The sequence below is a fragment of the Columba livia genome, chromosome 25 (assembly GCF_036013475.1).
Source record: "Columba livia isolate bColLiv1 breed racing homer chromosome 25, bColLiv1.pat.W.v2, whole genome shotgun sequence".
Classification (NCBI taxonomy): domain Eukaryota; kingdom Metazoa; phylum Chordata; class Aves; order Columbiformes; family Columbidae; genus Columba; species Columba livia.
In genome coordinates, this window is record NC_088626.1 from 2,506,431 (window position 1) to 2,522,218 (window position 15,788).

A 15,788-nucleotide genomic window follows, 5' to 3' on the forward strand; every position below is an offset into this window, starting at 1 on the left:
ACTGACTCATATTCTGTTAGTCTAAAAGTGGCTTTTATCATTAAAGAAAACGTTGATTTGTTTGAACTGTTCCAGTGATTTTCACCCCAGAAAACAGAATATTCCTGAGTTAGACAGTCAATCACTGGTTTTCAAGCCACTTTTTAGCACTCTCTGTTTTTTCCTCGTAAAGCTCATTTACCTTTTTGATCTGGTTCTACCAAATAGCGGGTGGACGTGCTACAGACATGGGGGTTTGATTTGAAAACTGTCACCTTTTAAAAAGTGTCATTGCTGTAACAGCGACCCATAAAGATGATAAAGAATAAAGCGTATTGAATACTCCAAAATGAAGAAAATTCCCCTCCTTGTTTACAGTACAAAAATTTTATTTTTTGTTAGGATAATTTAAAGTTTAAAACGGAAGTAGACATATTCATTTTACAAACAAGATATTATTCCATAAGTAGGACCATTAAAAACAGTAAACCAAAAAAGCTATCTTTACAAAAGCTCTGTGCATAGCAACTTCATACCGGATATAACGGACAAAGCAAAAAACCCCAAAAAACAACCAGCCGACCCCAAACGAACCCCAAAACTATACAGTAGGGAGAAATGAGGCCCTAATTTACAGAAGGGAGAAAATGGTCTTTCAAAACCATGCATGTTGAGGTGTGCAAAGAAACAGGGAGTAAGATGCTATACCCAGAGGAATCATGAAATGGTACTCGTTCAGAGCAAATCTGCGGTTACCTATCGCAACACTCTGTTTTTCTAGAGGCAGAAAGGAAAGCTGTCAGGAATATCGAGCAGCAAGAACTAAGAGAGGACAGATTTGCTTTATTACACCGGACAAATCCTTACACAGAAAGTTTGACGTGACTTTTCCATTTGGTTGGGTGCTTTGCCACTGCCAAAGTCCTTCTTGCATGGGCAAGGGTTCTGATTGCATTTATTTACACACATTTTCATTTGTGAAGCTACCGGTACGTTCTACACCCATCTCGAGTACAACCATTTCCATGCATGAGCAAAATCCATGTTCTAAATCAGTCCTGTGTTGAATTATTTTCATTTATTTGCCTCAAATCAAGCCAGAAAAACCCATTTTCCATGTTTCCATCACTATAGGCAGCTACGTTTGGTTCTCTTCCTGTATGCACTCAAAGTAGCTTTTCCAGGATATTTTGTTTTTCACTGGGACTCACGATTCTCCCACTTGAGCAACTGGACAGAGCTGAGAAATAACTGAAGTGTGAAAGGAACGTGGAGCGTGTCAGGACCTTTCCTTGGTGTGCCAGCCTGGGATTTTCGTTACCTGAACCTTCCTGAGACTCCAGTGATCTTTGTATGTGCCTGCACAGACTAACTGATAATTAAACCAGAAGGGTGGACAATTGACAGAGCAGAATTTTGAGTGTAAGCAGAGCTGATAGACTTTAAAATTAACGTGAAGGGCAGAGGAAAAACAATCCACTATGTTGATGCTTTGGGGCTGTGTGGGGTATTTTTTAGGTTAAAACGGGGGAAGGTGGGAGATGTCTCAGAAACGAGCCTGGAACATCACGGTGTTGAACTCCAGGACTCAATGTGGTATTTACTGGGATTTCGGGAAGTCTCAGTCCCAGCTCCAGTAATCCTCAATCTGCTTGTGTCCCGTGTGCTGCAGAATTCCCAACATGCGTTTGTCCCTCCCCTTGCTGGGTACCGGCGCCTATGAACGTATGAAATACCTGTTTGTTGGTTTTTGTTGTGAACGGCACTGCCCGGGTCAGACCGTGTGTGACGCTGGTGGCCTCGCTGACCTGCAGAGAACCAGCAGCGCGATGGCCTTGCGACCGCAATGTGCGGTGAGTTCTTTGATTTCCTTTTTTCTGGAACACAGACACTGTCAGTAGCGTGACTGCAAGACCCTGACTTAAAGCACATTGTTCCCACCATTTAAATTTGCTTCTAATTGCCATTTCGGCCTTGTGGTCAGGGGTCGCTGCAGCTGGATTGGAACTGTGAGTCTAGACAGGGCTTTCTAGGCTGTTAGTGATCCTAATTAGCTCCAAACGAGCTCCAGATCACCAAACATCTCCTACCACACGTACCGATGGCCAAGAACGCTCTTTCACTTACCCATCCATAAACTACTGGCAACAGGCAAGTGCTGGGGCCATATTAAGGGTTTATTTATGAAGATAAAGCTGGAAGCATAGGAACAGCTCCGAATCAGTCGTGTGTACTTAGGGGGCTGTGAGTAGGGTAGCTGATACTCTTTTCCTCTAAAAATGGCTTTCCAGTAATCGAATTCTTTGGAGTGGTCTGTGGTTTAGTCAGAAAACTCGTGATATTTTCAATCAGCCTTGTTCTCACCTTCCAGTTTCAGGAGAGGACACGCAAAGGGGAACCAAACTTTTCTTTATGCTAAAATGCAGAAAAATTCAAAGCAATTGATTACTTCTATGAACTTCAATATATATATGGAAAATACTTACCGTTTTTAACAACTCAGGATAAAAGTGCATAAATCATTCAAATACATAGTTACCCTTTATAAATGCACCCTTAATATGAAGTATAACTGAACGTAAGGTGTTCTAACTACACGGAAAGACATGGAGAACCCTTTCCCTCCTCATTCCTACGCTGAATCTCTGAATCAAGGCGGTATCATGGAAACTCGGTCCGTTCGGTCCCCCGGTGCCACCCGCTTGCCTGTGACACTCAGCACCTCACCTCAGTACCTGGATGTCTGAGCTGAAACAGAAGCCGGCAGGGGGAAGGTGAGGAGGGTGAAGGTCGCACGTGACTCAGTGATACCACAACGTACATCAAATTTGGTGAGTTTTGCTAATCAGAAAGAATCCTGTACATCCTTGCACGTGAGTTCAGTAGGAGGGAAGAAGTGAGGAGCAATTGCAGCAGTAATAATAATATCTCAAACTTATCACTACAGATTTGCATCATTTTTCTTCATTGTACAACTGGAGGAAAAAATCCAAAAAAGGGTTTAATTTCTACCTCTACATACAATAAGTTACAAGTTTATTTATTTAAATAATTGTAAAACATCTTACATTTTTTAAAGAGGTTAAACTATAAGCAAATACACACATACACCAAAGTTCCATCATTCATGTCAGTTTGTCCTAGAAATTCTTTCATGCTGGTACCCTGTTTTGTTGCATTTTTTTCTGCATAAACTAAATCGATATCTGATAGAAAATAGAAACTTCAACTTTTTTTCCCCTACAAAGTAAAACAAATTGTATCCAAAATATCAAGCTTGAATCATTTTGCCAATTTCTTTCACCTTTTTAGTATTTTACAAATGTTAGGAAGGTTTCTTGGCTCTGCGTTCCCGATCCCGCTGTTCGTCCTGGCTCTTGGCTGCTTCTTCACTCACACGGTTTTCGGAGCTGACGTGGTTGTGTCAGGAATATGAAACAGGTCAGAGATGCCGATTTCTGTCTTGTCCAATCCATAAAAAATGTTCCTTTGTGTTTGTTTTGTTTTCCTGGGCCTGGCTTTCCCCCAAAAAAAGAGCTTGTAGTGCTATTTTTTAGTGGTCCATCACAATAAGTAGTTTTGTGCTGTAAAAGAAGAACGAAAAAAAGAGGAAAAAAGGGCAGAGGGAGAGGAGCAAAGCTGCTCGGCCTTACATCGGGGGAACGACAAGGCCGGTCATGGCTGAAAGAGAAAATTGACAAACATGAAATTCTGGCAAATTTGTGTGGAACAAAATATACTTGAGCCCTTCACCCTGCTGTGTGCAGTGACATTGCAGGAGTGGCCCTGTCTGCAGGTTAAACTAGACCTTCAGTTTAATGTTTTCATGCTTTAGTGAGAACTAAGATGTGAGACTGACAACGAGCACAGACAAGGGACAACGGGTTCTTTCATAGTATATTCACCAAAAGGCAATTTGTGGTTCTTAAATGGATAAAGGGGATAGAAGATTAATTCAGGTCTCAGTACATGGAGTTTCAGCAATGCCCAACCATTCCTGGGTCCTCGGAGATCCCAGAGTTCAGACTTCACGCTCCCTCAGGCTGAACACTCAAAATCATTCCTGCAAACCAGGATCGAGCAGCATCTCCCTTCCCTCATTTCCTCGCAGGAACGGTTGTGTTGGGAGTGAGGAAGATGTGAGAGCAAAGGGGAATCGGCCCCTGCGCTGCTCACGGGACCTCGCCCGAGAATGACAAGTCCGGATTCACTGGCCGATGACCAGAGCCGGGTTTGCTCGTTTAGCTGCAGTGCATATAATGGACCGGGCTCTTTGTCACTTGGCTTAGCCCGTGTGTCTGAATCGCTGGAGTCCTACCTGGCACGTTCCCAGAACGCTGGGCTTATGTAAATTATTTATTAGTCACTCTCACTACCTTTAATTGCAGCTATTTTCTTCATAACTGACAACAGCAACATTTGAAGCTGCCTGGGACTGGTGCTGTTCCCAAAGGTGTTGAGGGGTGAGTTAAGTTTATACGTATTTATATAACAAATGAGTGAGTCATATTTTCAAAGCGGCCTCAGTGCAGCGCAAGGTCCTAATCCTGCAGAGATTTATGTTCACTGGAATTTGTGGGATTATTCATGTGTTTAAAGCCCCATCCTCTGAGAGTTAATTTCACCCCTATGTTCATAGTGTTTAAAAAAATGCTTAGAGCAAGATCCTCAGCTAACATGAGTCTTTCATTGGAGCTGTGTTGGTTTTAAACAACCGTGGGTATGGGCTATGATTTAATACAATAGGAAAATAAGTATTTTCCTGTTCAGTCAGTGACCGGGGCTGGAAGTCCCTGCCAGTTTCGGCTGATAACCGAAAGTGAAACCAAACAGTCTGAAGTCAAATATCTACTTATTTGAATTGCTTAGAAATTTGCTATTATTTCTCAAACAGATTTTCAACCAGGCGGTTTACCTAACCCCAAATAAAGCAGGTGAGTATTTGTACGTCTGTTTTGGGGAGTGGGGAGCCAGGATGCATCACAAGTGCGGAGGTGCTCTGGTAGCACCAAGGAGCAGGTGCGAGCCAGTGCAGTGTGAGCTGTTCCCAGGGGGCCAGGCCTTATCGGCATAGATGTTTTTATCTGATACTATTGTTATCAACATTTATTTCCTTTTTTTAAGCAGGGAAAACCTCCAGCAGATCAAAGCAAAGCCCAAGCCCGAGTGTCTGCCATGTCTCTTAGAAATATTTGAAGCACATTTGTAGATGCCACATTTTGGAAAGTCCTTTAAATTGAAGGGGAAGTACATTTTTTTTTGTAAAATTAAAGATATTCTATTGTCTAGCAGTCCTGGACTCAAACTGGTGATGGCAGCAGCGAAACTGCCACCTGCAATCAGGAGGAGCAGGTAATACCCCTGGGGCGCTGCTGATCCTTTCACTTTCCCTTTCCTTTTTCCCTTTCCCTTTTTCCCTTTCCCTTTTTCCTTTTTCCCTTTCCCTTTTTCCCTTTCCTTTTTCCCTTTCCCTTTTTCCTTTTTCCCTTTCCCTTTTTCCCTTTCCCTTTTTCCCTTTCCCTTTTTCCCTTTCCCTTTTTCCCTTTCCCTTTCCTCCTGTGGAAGCAGCGAGTCCCCGCTTTCCTCGCCTTGTCCATGTCACCATTCCATGCTGCGAGTGCTGCAGAGCAGAGCTTCTCCTCAGAAGTTGTTGGGATGGAATCCACCAGCGAACAAATTCAGGTACGACTCTGATATAACCCAGAAAAGACCAGCAAAGCCCAATTGTTTGACTGGTGTTCCGTCCCAATCTCGCAGCTTCCCCTCCTGCAGCCAAGCACAAGGGTGTTGAGTCTGTTCTCCCGTTTCGCGCAGCTCTGCTCTGCGCTTCTCTCTTTCCACACCCAGCACCGCTCCCCCGTGGGCTGCACTGTCAAAAGCTTATTCCCAGCCTGTATCGCTTTTTATTGAATGTTTGTGAGGTTTGGATTAAGGTCTTACACTGCTAGCAAAGCTGTAATTATTTTTGCCTGTATTACTATATATTGAATCGATGTAACTTTTCAATAAAGGTGGTTCAATGCAGGACACTCCCTGATGAGTTGGGAATATAGAAACCACAGTCATTGTCCCAGAGGGTCTTTTTTTTTTTACTTGGAGGGAAATGGAAAAAGAATTAGAGATGAGCCTTATTGTATTAACCTTGACAGCTTGCAATTATCAACTGAAACACTTGATTAAAATTGTCACAAGGTTGGAGAATTTTTTTATAAATAAATAATCAAACATGGATAGTAACCAGATGCTATAGTGATAGGCACCTTTAATGGGTGTAATTAATAATGCTCATAAGCCTGATGTGTACGAGTAGCCCCTGAAAATGTCTTGCTTTGCAGTGGGGAAGAGTTGTGCAGTTCCAGCAGCCGTTTGGTGAGAGCTGGAGAGGGGTCGGTGCTGTACAAACGGACACGGATCTCGTTCTTCAGGTATCGCAGGTGCCCTTTGCTGTCTAAATTATAATTGGTTTAAAAATGATGCTTGCTAGAAAAGATGGGTGTTGAGCACTGTCATCATTGCCATGTAACATCTCGCTCTTTTGGTTTTCCTCTTTTGCTGCCAAGTTTCCAGCAAACTCCAGTTTGACAGCTGTACAAGGCTGAGGAGCAAACCGAGTGCTCCGGTGGTGACTCCGGGCACCCGCCACGGATGTTCCTGCCCCCCGTGCACGGGGGTTTGCACGGCGAGCACCGAGCTGCTCCGCAAAAGGTGCAACTTGTGCTGCCGGCGTGGCCCACCGGGAGCTCCGGCCCCCCCAGAGATGGTGCAGGTGGGCTGCCAGCACCGAGACCGTGGAGGTGTTTGGAAACAACACACCCGGTTGTTATCGCTCTTTTATTACTGTGGAACTAATCAACTGAAAATGATAGAGAAAGGATTTTCAGAGGAAAACACAGCTGGCTTCCATTTAGCAGAAAACATCAGAAGGGCACCATCATCCTTTATACAAGAATGTAAGTGAACTGAATTACAGCTTCTGGGAAGGATGGTCCCAACTAAGACATTCAAAAGTAGCTAAAAGCTTCAAGTTTTTCCTAAAGAATTTCTCCTTCTTTTTGCCTCCATAGTAATTAACACCTTTTTTTTTTGTTTTCCCCCAGAAATCTTTCTGTATTTGGATGGGAGATTTTCATTCATGCATCCCTGATTGTCTAACCACAGCCAGGTAAGATATCTATAGATATGCAGTGCTTTTAGACCATAAGCAAGTTAATCCATATTTTATGTAATATGTCTTTTAAAAATCTAGAGAAAACCATTGGTAGCTAAATAGAGAAGTTAACTTGGCCTCATCTATTGAGCTGTTTGAAGTAGTTTCTGTCTCACCAGGTGCTGAGCTGTATCTGCACAAAAGGCTGCCTGAGCAATTATTTTGATTTAATTCACGTTAATTAGGAACACTCTTCAAATCAAAATATGTGTTTGCTAAATCATATATGCCTTAGTTTAATTATTAAAGAGCACAGAAATGTATAGCCACTCTGCAGTGATATATTTTTCCCATTTTGCCCAATATCCTCTTTATCGTGTGTGACATGAAGCAGTCTGGAATATTTTCTTCCATTTAAAAAGGCAGATTTTTGTTTTCTGCCATTAAAAATTGAGCTCTTGTCAAGCCCGAATACATCTGTGACATATGATGAGATACTAAATTTAGCATCCCATCAAATGAAAGATAAGTAATTAATAGTAACAGGAGATATTTTTGTAAAGTGTCAGCAAGAAGTTCTAAATATCTCTTCGGGTGTTCTTTATTCTGAAGCAGTCTGTGCCACTTGCATCTCTGCCAATAAACCGGGGAGAAAAATGTACTTGATCCTTCCATTCTATCCAATTTAGTCAGGTGACAGCTCAATATTTTCCATCTCTATTGACAGCATGACGTGTGTATCATTTGCAGCCTTCAGTCGCTGTCTGGGCTCTGGAATCGTTCTGGTTCCGGCAGAAGCTCCGTGCTGAGCGTTCCTAGCGTGGAAATGGCCCAGTGCTTTTTACCTGGCTCAGGGTTCTGTTAAGAATGATTTTAAGTTGTCATGTCTGAAGTGTTGACTGGAGCTCGTTACCTGTTTGCACAGCCTTGGAGTGCGAGGGGACCGGAATCCCCAGCGCTGGTGACACCCCTGACTTTGGCAAGACAAGATTCCCATAATGAGGGTCTTCAACTCAAATACCGGCGTTTTCTCGGGGAGTAGCGCGGATGTCCCCGTCGCTAAATTGAGGCTGTTCCTAAGGGTATCAGACTTCAGTACCTTTTGGATTGGCTACAATCCTGACGGTTAATGGAACATCTGACCTTCTGGGGCTTGCCTGCTATTCCTTGTAACTGAGCTTGCATTTTTGTGTTGAGATGTGCTGAGCTGGCCGAAGGTAATCTGGGCAGTCAGCAGCCCATGCTGTTCCAGCAGTTTCCAATTTGCTTCTCCCATCAGCTGCCTCCCATCTGAGACGAGATGATGAGGCATTTGTGTTCTTATCATGCCGCGTTGCATCACGTCACGTTACATCTTTCCAGTGCCTTTTTTAACTGCCTTGACGTGTGACATGAGCGGCGCACGCAATGGCTCTGATCAGGATCACCTGCTCTCAATTTGGAGAGCCTATAGAAGCGCGTGGTGTCCAGTATGGATTGCTGCTTGTTCTCTACCTATCCCAATGTATAGCAGATGGCAGGTGAGGGGGGTAAGCAGGAACACATGGCACAGGGTTATCTGAGGGTATTCCATGGCCTGGCTGTGTTGTGCAGCCCAAAGCTGGTAGACACGCAAGTTTCATGCTTAGTTAATACTTTTGAGTTACAATGTGCTTTTTACCACCTATCTTACTGTCTCTAGTAGTATTTCTAATGTTCTCATTGCAACAGGATGCAATAAGTAGGATGGAAAACGTTTGCCTTTCAACAAAAACTACATTGCAAACATTATGTTAAAGGAGATGTTTCCCCCATTACTTACTGCCTGCTCCGTGCTTGTGTTATTGTCTCCACCAAGTATTTACTGATGCCTAAATTTGATAAGTAAATAAATAACTCTAGATTTGCAGCACAGCTATTCCTAGTTTCTGGCCCAGGGTGATGGCACAGCAGAGATCAACAGTCTCCACTGCTGCAGCACGGTAAGTCCGTTCAAGGAGCCTCTTTGGGACCCTCCTGTTGACTTTCTGGCCACATCTGTCTGTCAACACCGTGGGAATGTTAATTTGGATATCAGGCTGTGTGGATCTGGAGCCTTTCCAAAGCATGTGCTCCCCAGCTTGCATCAATTTAAATATTTCAGTCGGAAAGAAGAATTTGCATCTATGGCTGACACAGTTAAACAGTGGGAAGACCTGGCACAAGGACCCTGGGGCAGACACGATCGACTCTGCGGAGCAGCCACTGCCTGAGCTGGAGCCACACCTGGTCTGTCTTGTTGTTGCGTCTGACTGACAAGTACAAGGTGTACTAGGTACTGTATCTCTGAAAACTTGTTTAAATAACAGTTGTAGTGTATTACTGTATTTGTGTATCAGGGCGCTGATGTATAAGGAGACATCCCACCAAGAAAGGGATCTGCTTCATAACTTCTGCATCCATTTATCTGTGGCCAAGTCACCGCAGCTCTGTTTGTATAAGCTATTTCAGTAAGTAATCCATAACCTGAACTGACAGATTGATCCTGAACACCTCAAGAGCGCACCTTTGTCAGTAAAAATGCATGAGTGTGAGGACTGGGCTTTTAGCTTTGAGATTTTATGTTATACTTAATATTACAGTTCAATTTTAGAATCTCTTATTGATTACTAATTTATAGTGGATAAAATATGTTGTAAACACTAAGTGGCATGAATAGCATCAAATGGTCTCTAGTATTTACCTGTTTACAAAAGGGTTAAAAAAGAGACCAGACAGACAGGGGAGCTAAAGGAAAAGTATTAACTTAAATGTGAAGTATTTTTTAATCTGTCCTTTTTCTGCCTCCCAGAAACAATCTGAGTGATTTTTCTCCTTAGACACCATAATCATACAAAACATTAACAGAGATAAACCATTCCTAAATAATTTCAAGAAACAGCTACAACTGTTGTTCCAACAAAACTTTCTATACTTGTACTTTAAAAAATTGCTTCAAATCCTTTTTTTCATCTTCTTTAAACAGAGTGGGAAACAAGTTTTATCCCCTGTCAGCGTGGCATTTCCCATACCCGGGCATTTACAGGGTAGAACAATGTCTTACATTAATGGGAGAAGACAATCTCAGAGCAGCACAGAGTTTCATGTAATTGGGACAGGAAGACGCTGTTTCAGAATTCTGTAAGTTAGCTTTTAAAAATGTAATTGTTTTTGTTCAACAGACTTAGAATTTCCTTATTACATAAAATAATCACAGTTTATGTAAGTCCCTGTGGCCTAGCTAAGGATTTATAATGCACCCAAGTCAACAGGTGCGGTTTGTAGGGCTCATTTCAGAATTACCCCTGGCTCTTGGCATGGCTCAATTCCCAGAGTTGTGTTTGCTCTGGTATCTCTAGTGAAGTCTGAAGGAGCCAGATGACTTCTCAGGCCCTATAAAGGTTTTTTTATGGAGACTTGGAGCATATTTATGTGCCGCGTGCCCCCCACAGCCTGTTAAAAGAAAGAATTTAGTACAGGTTTCCATTCTTATCTTAATACTCACATTTGTTTTGCAGATCACCTTTAAAAAGGCTGTAAATGTCCTATAGGGCTCAATTCCCGGTATGGGCCTAAACCTTGCCCAGGTTTGGCGGCTCTGGCCGTTGTGTCCGTGCAGAGCTGTGCAGTAACTCTGCCGGCAGACGGTTGCTTTACAGGTCCCTGAAGCCCAAGGAGAAGTCATTCCTCACGAAAGAGCTGGCAGTGAAACGCAGCCGGGGTGAAATCCCTCTCGGTGTAAATGAGTGTCTGTCCCTGATGGTTTAAAACCAACCAGACAAAGCTGGGAGCATTGCTTTGATCCCGTGGGACTGGGTCAGATTTTCACCACTGAGGCTGTAATATCAGTGTGATGCTATTCAGGTGATTACTGTATTTACCTGGACTAACACAGCGGGCTGTACGTGTGCAGGTGAATAGTAATTGCACGTTTCTTACCTCTAAACCCATTTCCATTGCCACTGGAGCAGGCAGGGGAAGGAGACCCTTGGGGTCTGATGACAGGAGCAAAGGCACTCTTCTGTTTGACAGCGGGGAAGACGGACGAGGAGAATGGGAGGATGGAAGAAGTGCTGGAGGAGCCAACTGTTGGACTTGAAGACATGACTGCAAAAGAAAATAGTGAATGCTTATCAAAAATGCAATTAAAGAAGTTGGGTAAAACTGCTTAAAATGTCTATATTGGGCAGGATAGCAGGTGTTTCCTGGAAAGACAAGATCCTGATGTTGTTGGGAGTTACACTCTACAAGAGTTACAGTGTGAGTAAGTAATTAAAGAAGTCAGTAAGTAAATAGCTGTTTAACTGCTCATCCTCTTATAAATAGATGATAGAGAGAGATATATAGAGAGAGATAGTGATAGAGATGATAGAGACAGAGATAGAGACATAGAGATAGTGATAGAGATAGTGATAGAGACAGTGATGATAGAGACAGAGATGCTAGAGACAGAGATGCTAGAGACAGACATGGTAGAGATAGACAGATATATATATAGAGAGATACATGGAGATAGATACATGAGATACATGGAGAGAAAGAGACAGAGAGATAGATAAATAGATAGATGGAGATAGTGAGAGATATAGAGAAAGATAGATATATAGAGATATAGATAGAGATAGATTATATATATAGAGATACGTAGTAGAGATAGAGATACATAGATGGAGAGAAAGAGAGAGATAGATATAGAGACAGAGATGGAGAGATAAAGAGATAGATAATTAGATAGAGATAAATAGACAGATAGAGATACATAAATGGAGAGACAGAGATAGATATGGATAGAGAGATATAGATAGATATGGAGATAGATATATGTATATATACATAGAGAGAGAGAGAGACAGATAGGTAGAAATACATATGGAGAGCGAAATAGAAAACACACACTCTTGCCAGAGGGAAATCAAGGTGTGAAAGGAAGAGAGACTTGCTCATGGTAAAACTAGTAACTAGAAACACAACAATACTAACTCCCAGAACTTAAGTCTATCATTGTTATATTCCTGGTTATCAAGATAATACAGCTTTACAGGAAATTATTCAGCTCTCAGTTACTGTTAATATAGTTCATACACATAAAAATTATTTTAGAGTGGCTTTAAGATAGGATCTGGAGATTATACCTTAAATATATTACACAAATTATACCTTGTGTCTCACTGTGGACTTTGCCACTTAGCAATCTGTATAAGGATAAAGAATGAAGGAAACACAAGTAGGATTCAATATTCCTCTGTTCTTCCTGGAAAAGGGAACATTTTCTAGTTCATACTAAAAAATACCAGGACACAAATCAGAACAATCTTCACTAAATCTTGAGAACGTCTCTGGAAAGACAACCCTTGCTGGTTTCTGACGTGGTGCATTAATGAACGAGGAGGCACGTACGTCCGTACGGGGAGCCGGTCGGGGAGCCGTTGATGAAGCCGGGCGAGCCCGGCACGCCCAGGTTGCCCATGGGCACGTTGCTGTAGCCGTTCATGCTGTTGCTGGACGTGCTGTAGTTGGACTGTTGGGGGGTGGAGCTGGAGGAGTAACCGCGCGGTGAGATGCTGCTTGTGTTGCGAATGTAACCTGAAATAAAACACAGTTCAAAGCATGTCAATGGATTTGGCATAGAACTTTCTCCTGCATATTCCCTGCTTATACAAATGATTTATTAATAAATCCAGATTAAACATTTAAGCAAGTACTATTAAATTCAATGTGGTTTATGCATGTTCTTTCAAGTTAAGCTATATTAAATTGTAAAACAATGTGAGAAACTAAATTTTGACATCCTTTTCTAATCAGATTTGATTTATTAAAAGTTGAAACTTGTTCTAAGACCTGGAAAAAATTGTGTGTGCTTATCTTTTCCTGAGGTAGAATTTATAACGTATATATGGGATTTTCTACAATTTTAGGGGGGAGAGAAAGAGAGAAAAAGAAAGAGAGACAGAAAGAAAGAGAAACAGAGCAATCAAGAAATTCCCCACCTTTTTAAGAGGTTTTGTTCAGTTGCTGTCATTGTCTTTTATGAAAACAGAGATATAATATTGAGGGGAGCAGGGAGAGAATTCTGGGTTAAGCTGGTATCAAAAAATAGTCAAAAACGATTCCAGCCGTTGCCAATGTGGTGCCTGGAAGCTGGTGCAGACACAGCGTCACCCCCAATGGCCGCACACACACATCCACTTGAAAGCTGAACAAGTAAACAAGATGAGAAACTCCGAGGGAAGCACCTGTGATGCAATTATTGGTTGTTTAAATGAGCGCGTCGCGACTCGCAGCGCTCACCTTGGTTGTTCCCCTGTGCGGACTCGGAAATGCTGACCCCCAGCTGGCTCCCGTAGGAGTTGATGCCCATCATGCTGCTGTGAGCGGGAGAGCTGGAGAGCGCGGGGATCTGCGCGGGGTTGCGCGGGACGCTGTACAGCGCCTCGGCGATGTCCGCCGCCCGCTTCAGGATGATGTCCTGCCAACCAGGGGGAACGGTCAGAAAGGGGCTCGGAGACATTGTCTAGTGTTTAGAACTAAACACAACCGCGCAGCGCTGCCCTTGGAGTCATTCTGACCTGGTTGTTGTGTGGCGTCCCGTACAGGGCTTCAACTAGGTCAGCAGCTCGTTTCAACAGCATTTCCTGGAGGAAGAGCAGATGAAGAAAATGGACATTTTAACAGAAAAAGGTTTTCGGTGCAAACAAAACCATGGGGTTTGCTGAAAAAGGAGTCCCTTAAAGAGCTGCTGTTTGCCACTTTTCTCTTGCAGTATCTCAAACCAGAGCTGCACACCCACTGTGGCTCTGGAAGGGCTGATGGGTGCACCAGGAGCACCCGCCAACCCCTCTGCACCCCAGAGTCCTGAACCCGCTTCAGAACACCCCATTCCAACAGCAACTGCCCTCCCTGCTGAATCCCACGATATTATTTTGCATAGACACATAAGAATCTAATTAATCCCATGTCCATTTATTTTTTCTCACTGATGGTAGCTTAATAAAAACACTACCTGTATCTTATATTACCTCTGCTTGTAGGAAAAAAAAAATCACACAGTAGACTATCTGAATAAAACAGTCTTTCACCATGCAAAGACAATAATAAGTAATTTTGGTACTGCATTAAAAATGTAGCAATATAGTCATTAATGCCACTCTCACCGTGGCAGGTGCAGTATTACAGATACATTAAATCCCGAGCTGTTCCAACACGTGCGTTCTGCAGTCGTTGCTGCACAGAAAGTTGAGCTTTAAGTGTTTTTTACTAAAAGATTCCCTTCAGATTAACCTCTGCAATAAATCCTGTAGCATGTATCGTCTGGGTTCAGTGATTTGCCCATAGAGATAAATGCAAAGGACTGTGACTATGAACTGGGAGGGCGCCTGCACTGGAGCAGCAAAACAAGTTCATAGTGTTTGAGTTCTAAGAGAAAACAATTACTGGTAGCTGTGCATTCTACATAATCAAATTCTTATTTGGTCCTACAACTAATTGCTGAACATATGTTCACATGTAAGAGTCATTTGAGACACATTTTGTCTCTTTTGTGAGTTACAAGTGAAAGAACAAAGTGGGCTCAGTGAAATGCTTATAAATATTTTACCTTTGCTAGTCTCTCAGGGTCACCAGGATGTCTTGGGATGACCTTCTGCAGTCTTTGGAAACCATAATCTATGGTAGGTTCATTTAAAGCTGAAAGGAAAACGGAAGAAAAACCCCTGTATGAGTTAATATGTTTGTCTGAATCGGAAGCTTCATGAGCTCAGACAGTTCACAGCTTCCTCGCCTGGTGGGCAGAGCTGAGCTCAGTGCACAGGTTCATCATCTGCCGGAGCTCCGGAAGATGCATTCAGAGGCAGCTATGTTGAAGCAAATGGCACAATTTATCCGAATGCTGCACGCTATTTAAAAACTCCTAACTGAAAGTGTTCCGGAGGGTTACACCAGTGAGTTTGGCTTACTCAAAAGACAAAATAAATGACTTCTGCACTGAAAACTGCTCCAGTTTCCACTGCCGACTCCTCACCATGTGGCAAAGGCTGAGTGAACAATCTGAAAGATACAGCAGGGCAGCATTGTCACTGGACACTGCTTTAAGGGTTAATGTATTTAGCCTGGACAAAACTGACTATGGCAGAAATACAGCAAGTTACGGTACAAATGCAAATTACAACAGGTCTTCTATGTTGGTTGTAGAGTCAGAAATCAAGTACCGTATTTGCTCAGCTAATAAACACATTACACTCCACCCCCCGACACTTTGCCGTCACAAACTAGGGCACGGTGACTCATTAGACACATTAACGTCTCCAGTCGTATCTGGCTGTTGTGCAGACGCAGCCACTTCGCTGCAATGATGTGAATCTCTAGTGGATAAACCAAGATATTTTGACCCAGATCCTCACTCAGCAATAGCTGGTACGGCCCTGCCAGCATCGCTGAGGATTCCATCCAACTTCAGGCACTTTAATACTCTCTACTATGAAATTGCAGCAATTATCATCTAATTTCTGATTATTCAAAACAAATTCCAATTCAAATTAATACAGAAAGCGAAAAGTTCCGTAGCATTCTGCATACTCATGGGCTTTGCCTCTAAGACATTAGGATTACTAGTGTTTACTAAGCTACAGGTTGGGTTTTTTTCTTATTTCTTTATACTCCAGAATGTGCA

At 42.7% G+C, this 15,788-nt stretch overlaps 2 protein-coding genes across 42 annotated transcripts in view; one reads left to right on the plus strand and one right to left on the minus strand.

The window, feature by feature from the left end:
- CDCA2 (cell division cycle associated 2) overlaps positions 1–12,960 on the plus strand; it is an 88,376-nt gene extending 75,416 nt beyond the window's left edge. For 10 of the 39 annotated variants that reach the window (XR_010468017.1, XR_010468049.1, XR_010468046.1 and 7 more), the window contains 3 exons: positions 1,652–5,661; positions 6,315–6,404; positions 6,540–12,960. The gene's annotated coding sequence lies outside the window, so the exon portion shown is untranslated. The remainder of the gene's footprint in view (positions 1–1,651; positions 5,662–6,314; positions 6,405–6,539) is intronic. The other 29 variants (XR_010468038.1, XR_010468043.1, XR_010468041.1 and 26 more) reach the window with 29 other exon arrangements.
- EBF2 (EBF transcription factor 2) overlaps positions 351–15,788 on the minus strand; it is a 120,367-nt gene continuing 104,929 nt past the window's right edge. The window contains exons 11-16 of one of the 3 annotated variants that reach the window (XM_021280896.2): positions 14,718–14,806; positions 13,690–13,755; positions 13,412–13,589; positions 12,521–12,706; positions 11,063–11,230; positions 351–3,563 (exon numbers count right to left, since the gene is read on the minus strand). In XM_021280896.2, coding sequence (XP_021136571.1) covers positions 3,544–3,563; positions 11,063–11,230; positions 12,521–12,706; positions 13,412–13,589; positions 13,690–13,755; positions 14,718–14,806 — 707 coding nt within the window. In that variant the 3' untranslated portion in view covers positions 351–3,543. Of the gene's footprint in view, positions 11,231–12,520; positions 12,707–13,411; positions 13,590–13,689; positions 13,756–14,717; positions 14,807–15,788 lie in introns of all 3 variants that reach the window. The other 2 variants (XM_005513523.3, XM_005513521.3) reach the window with 2 other exon arrangements.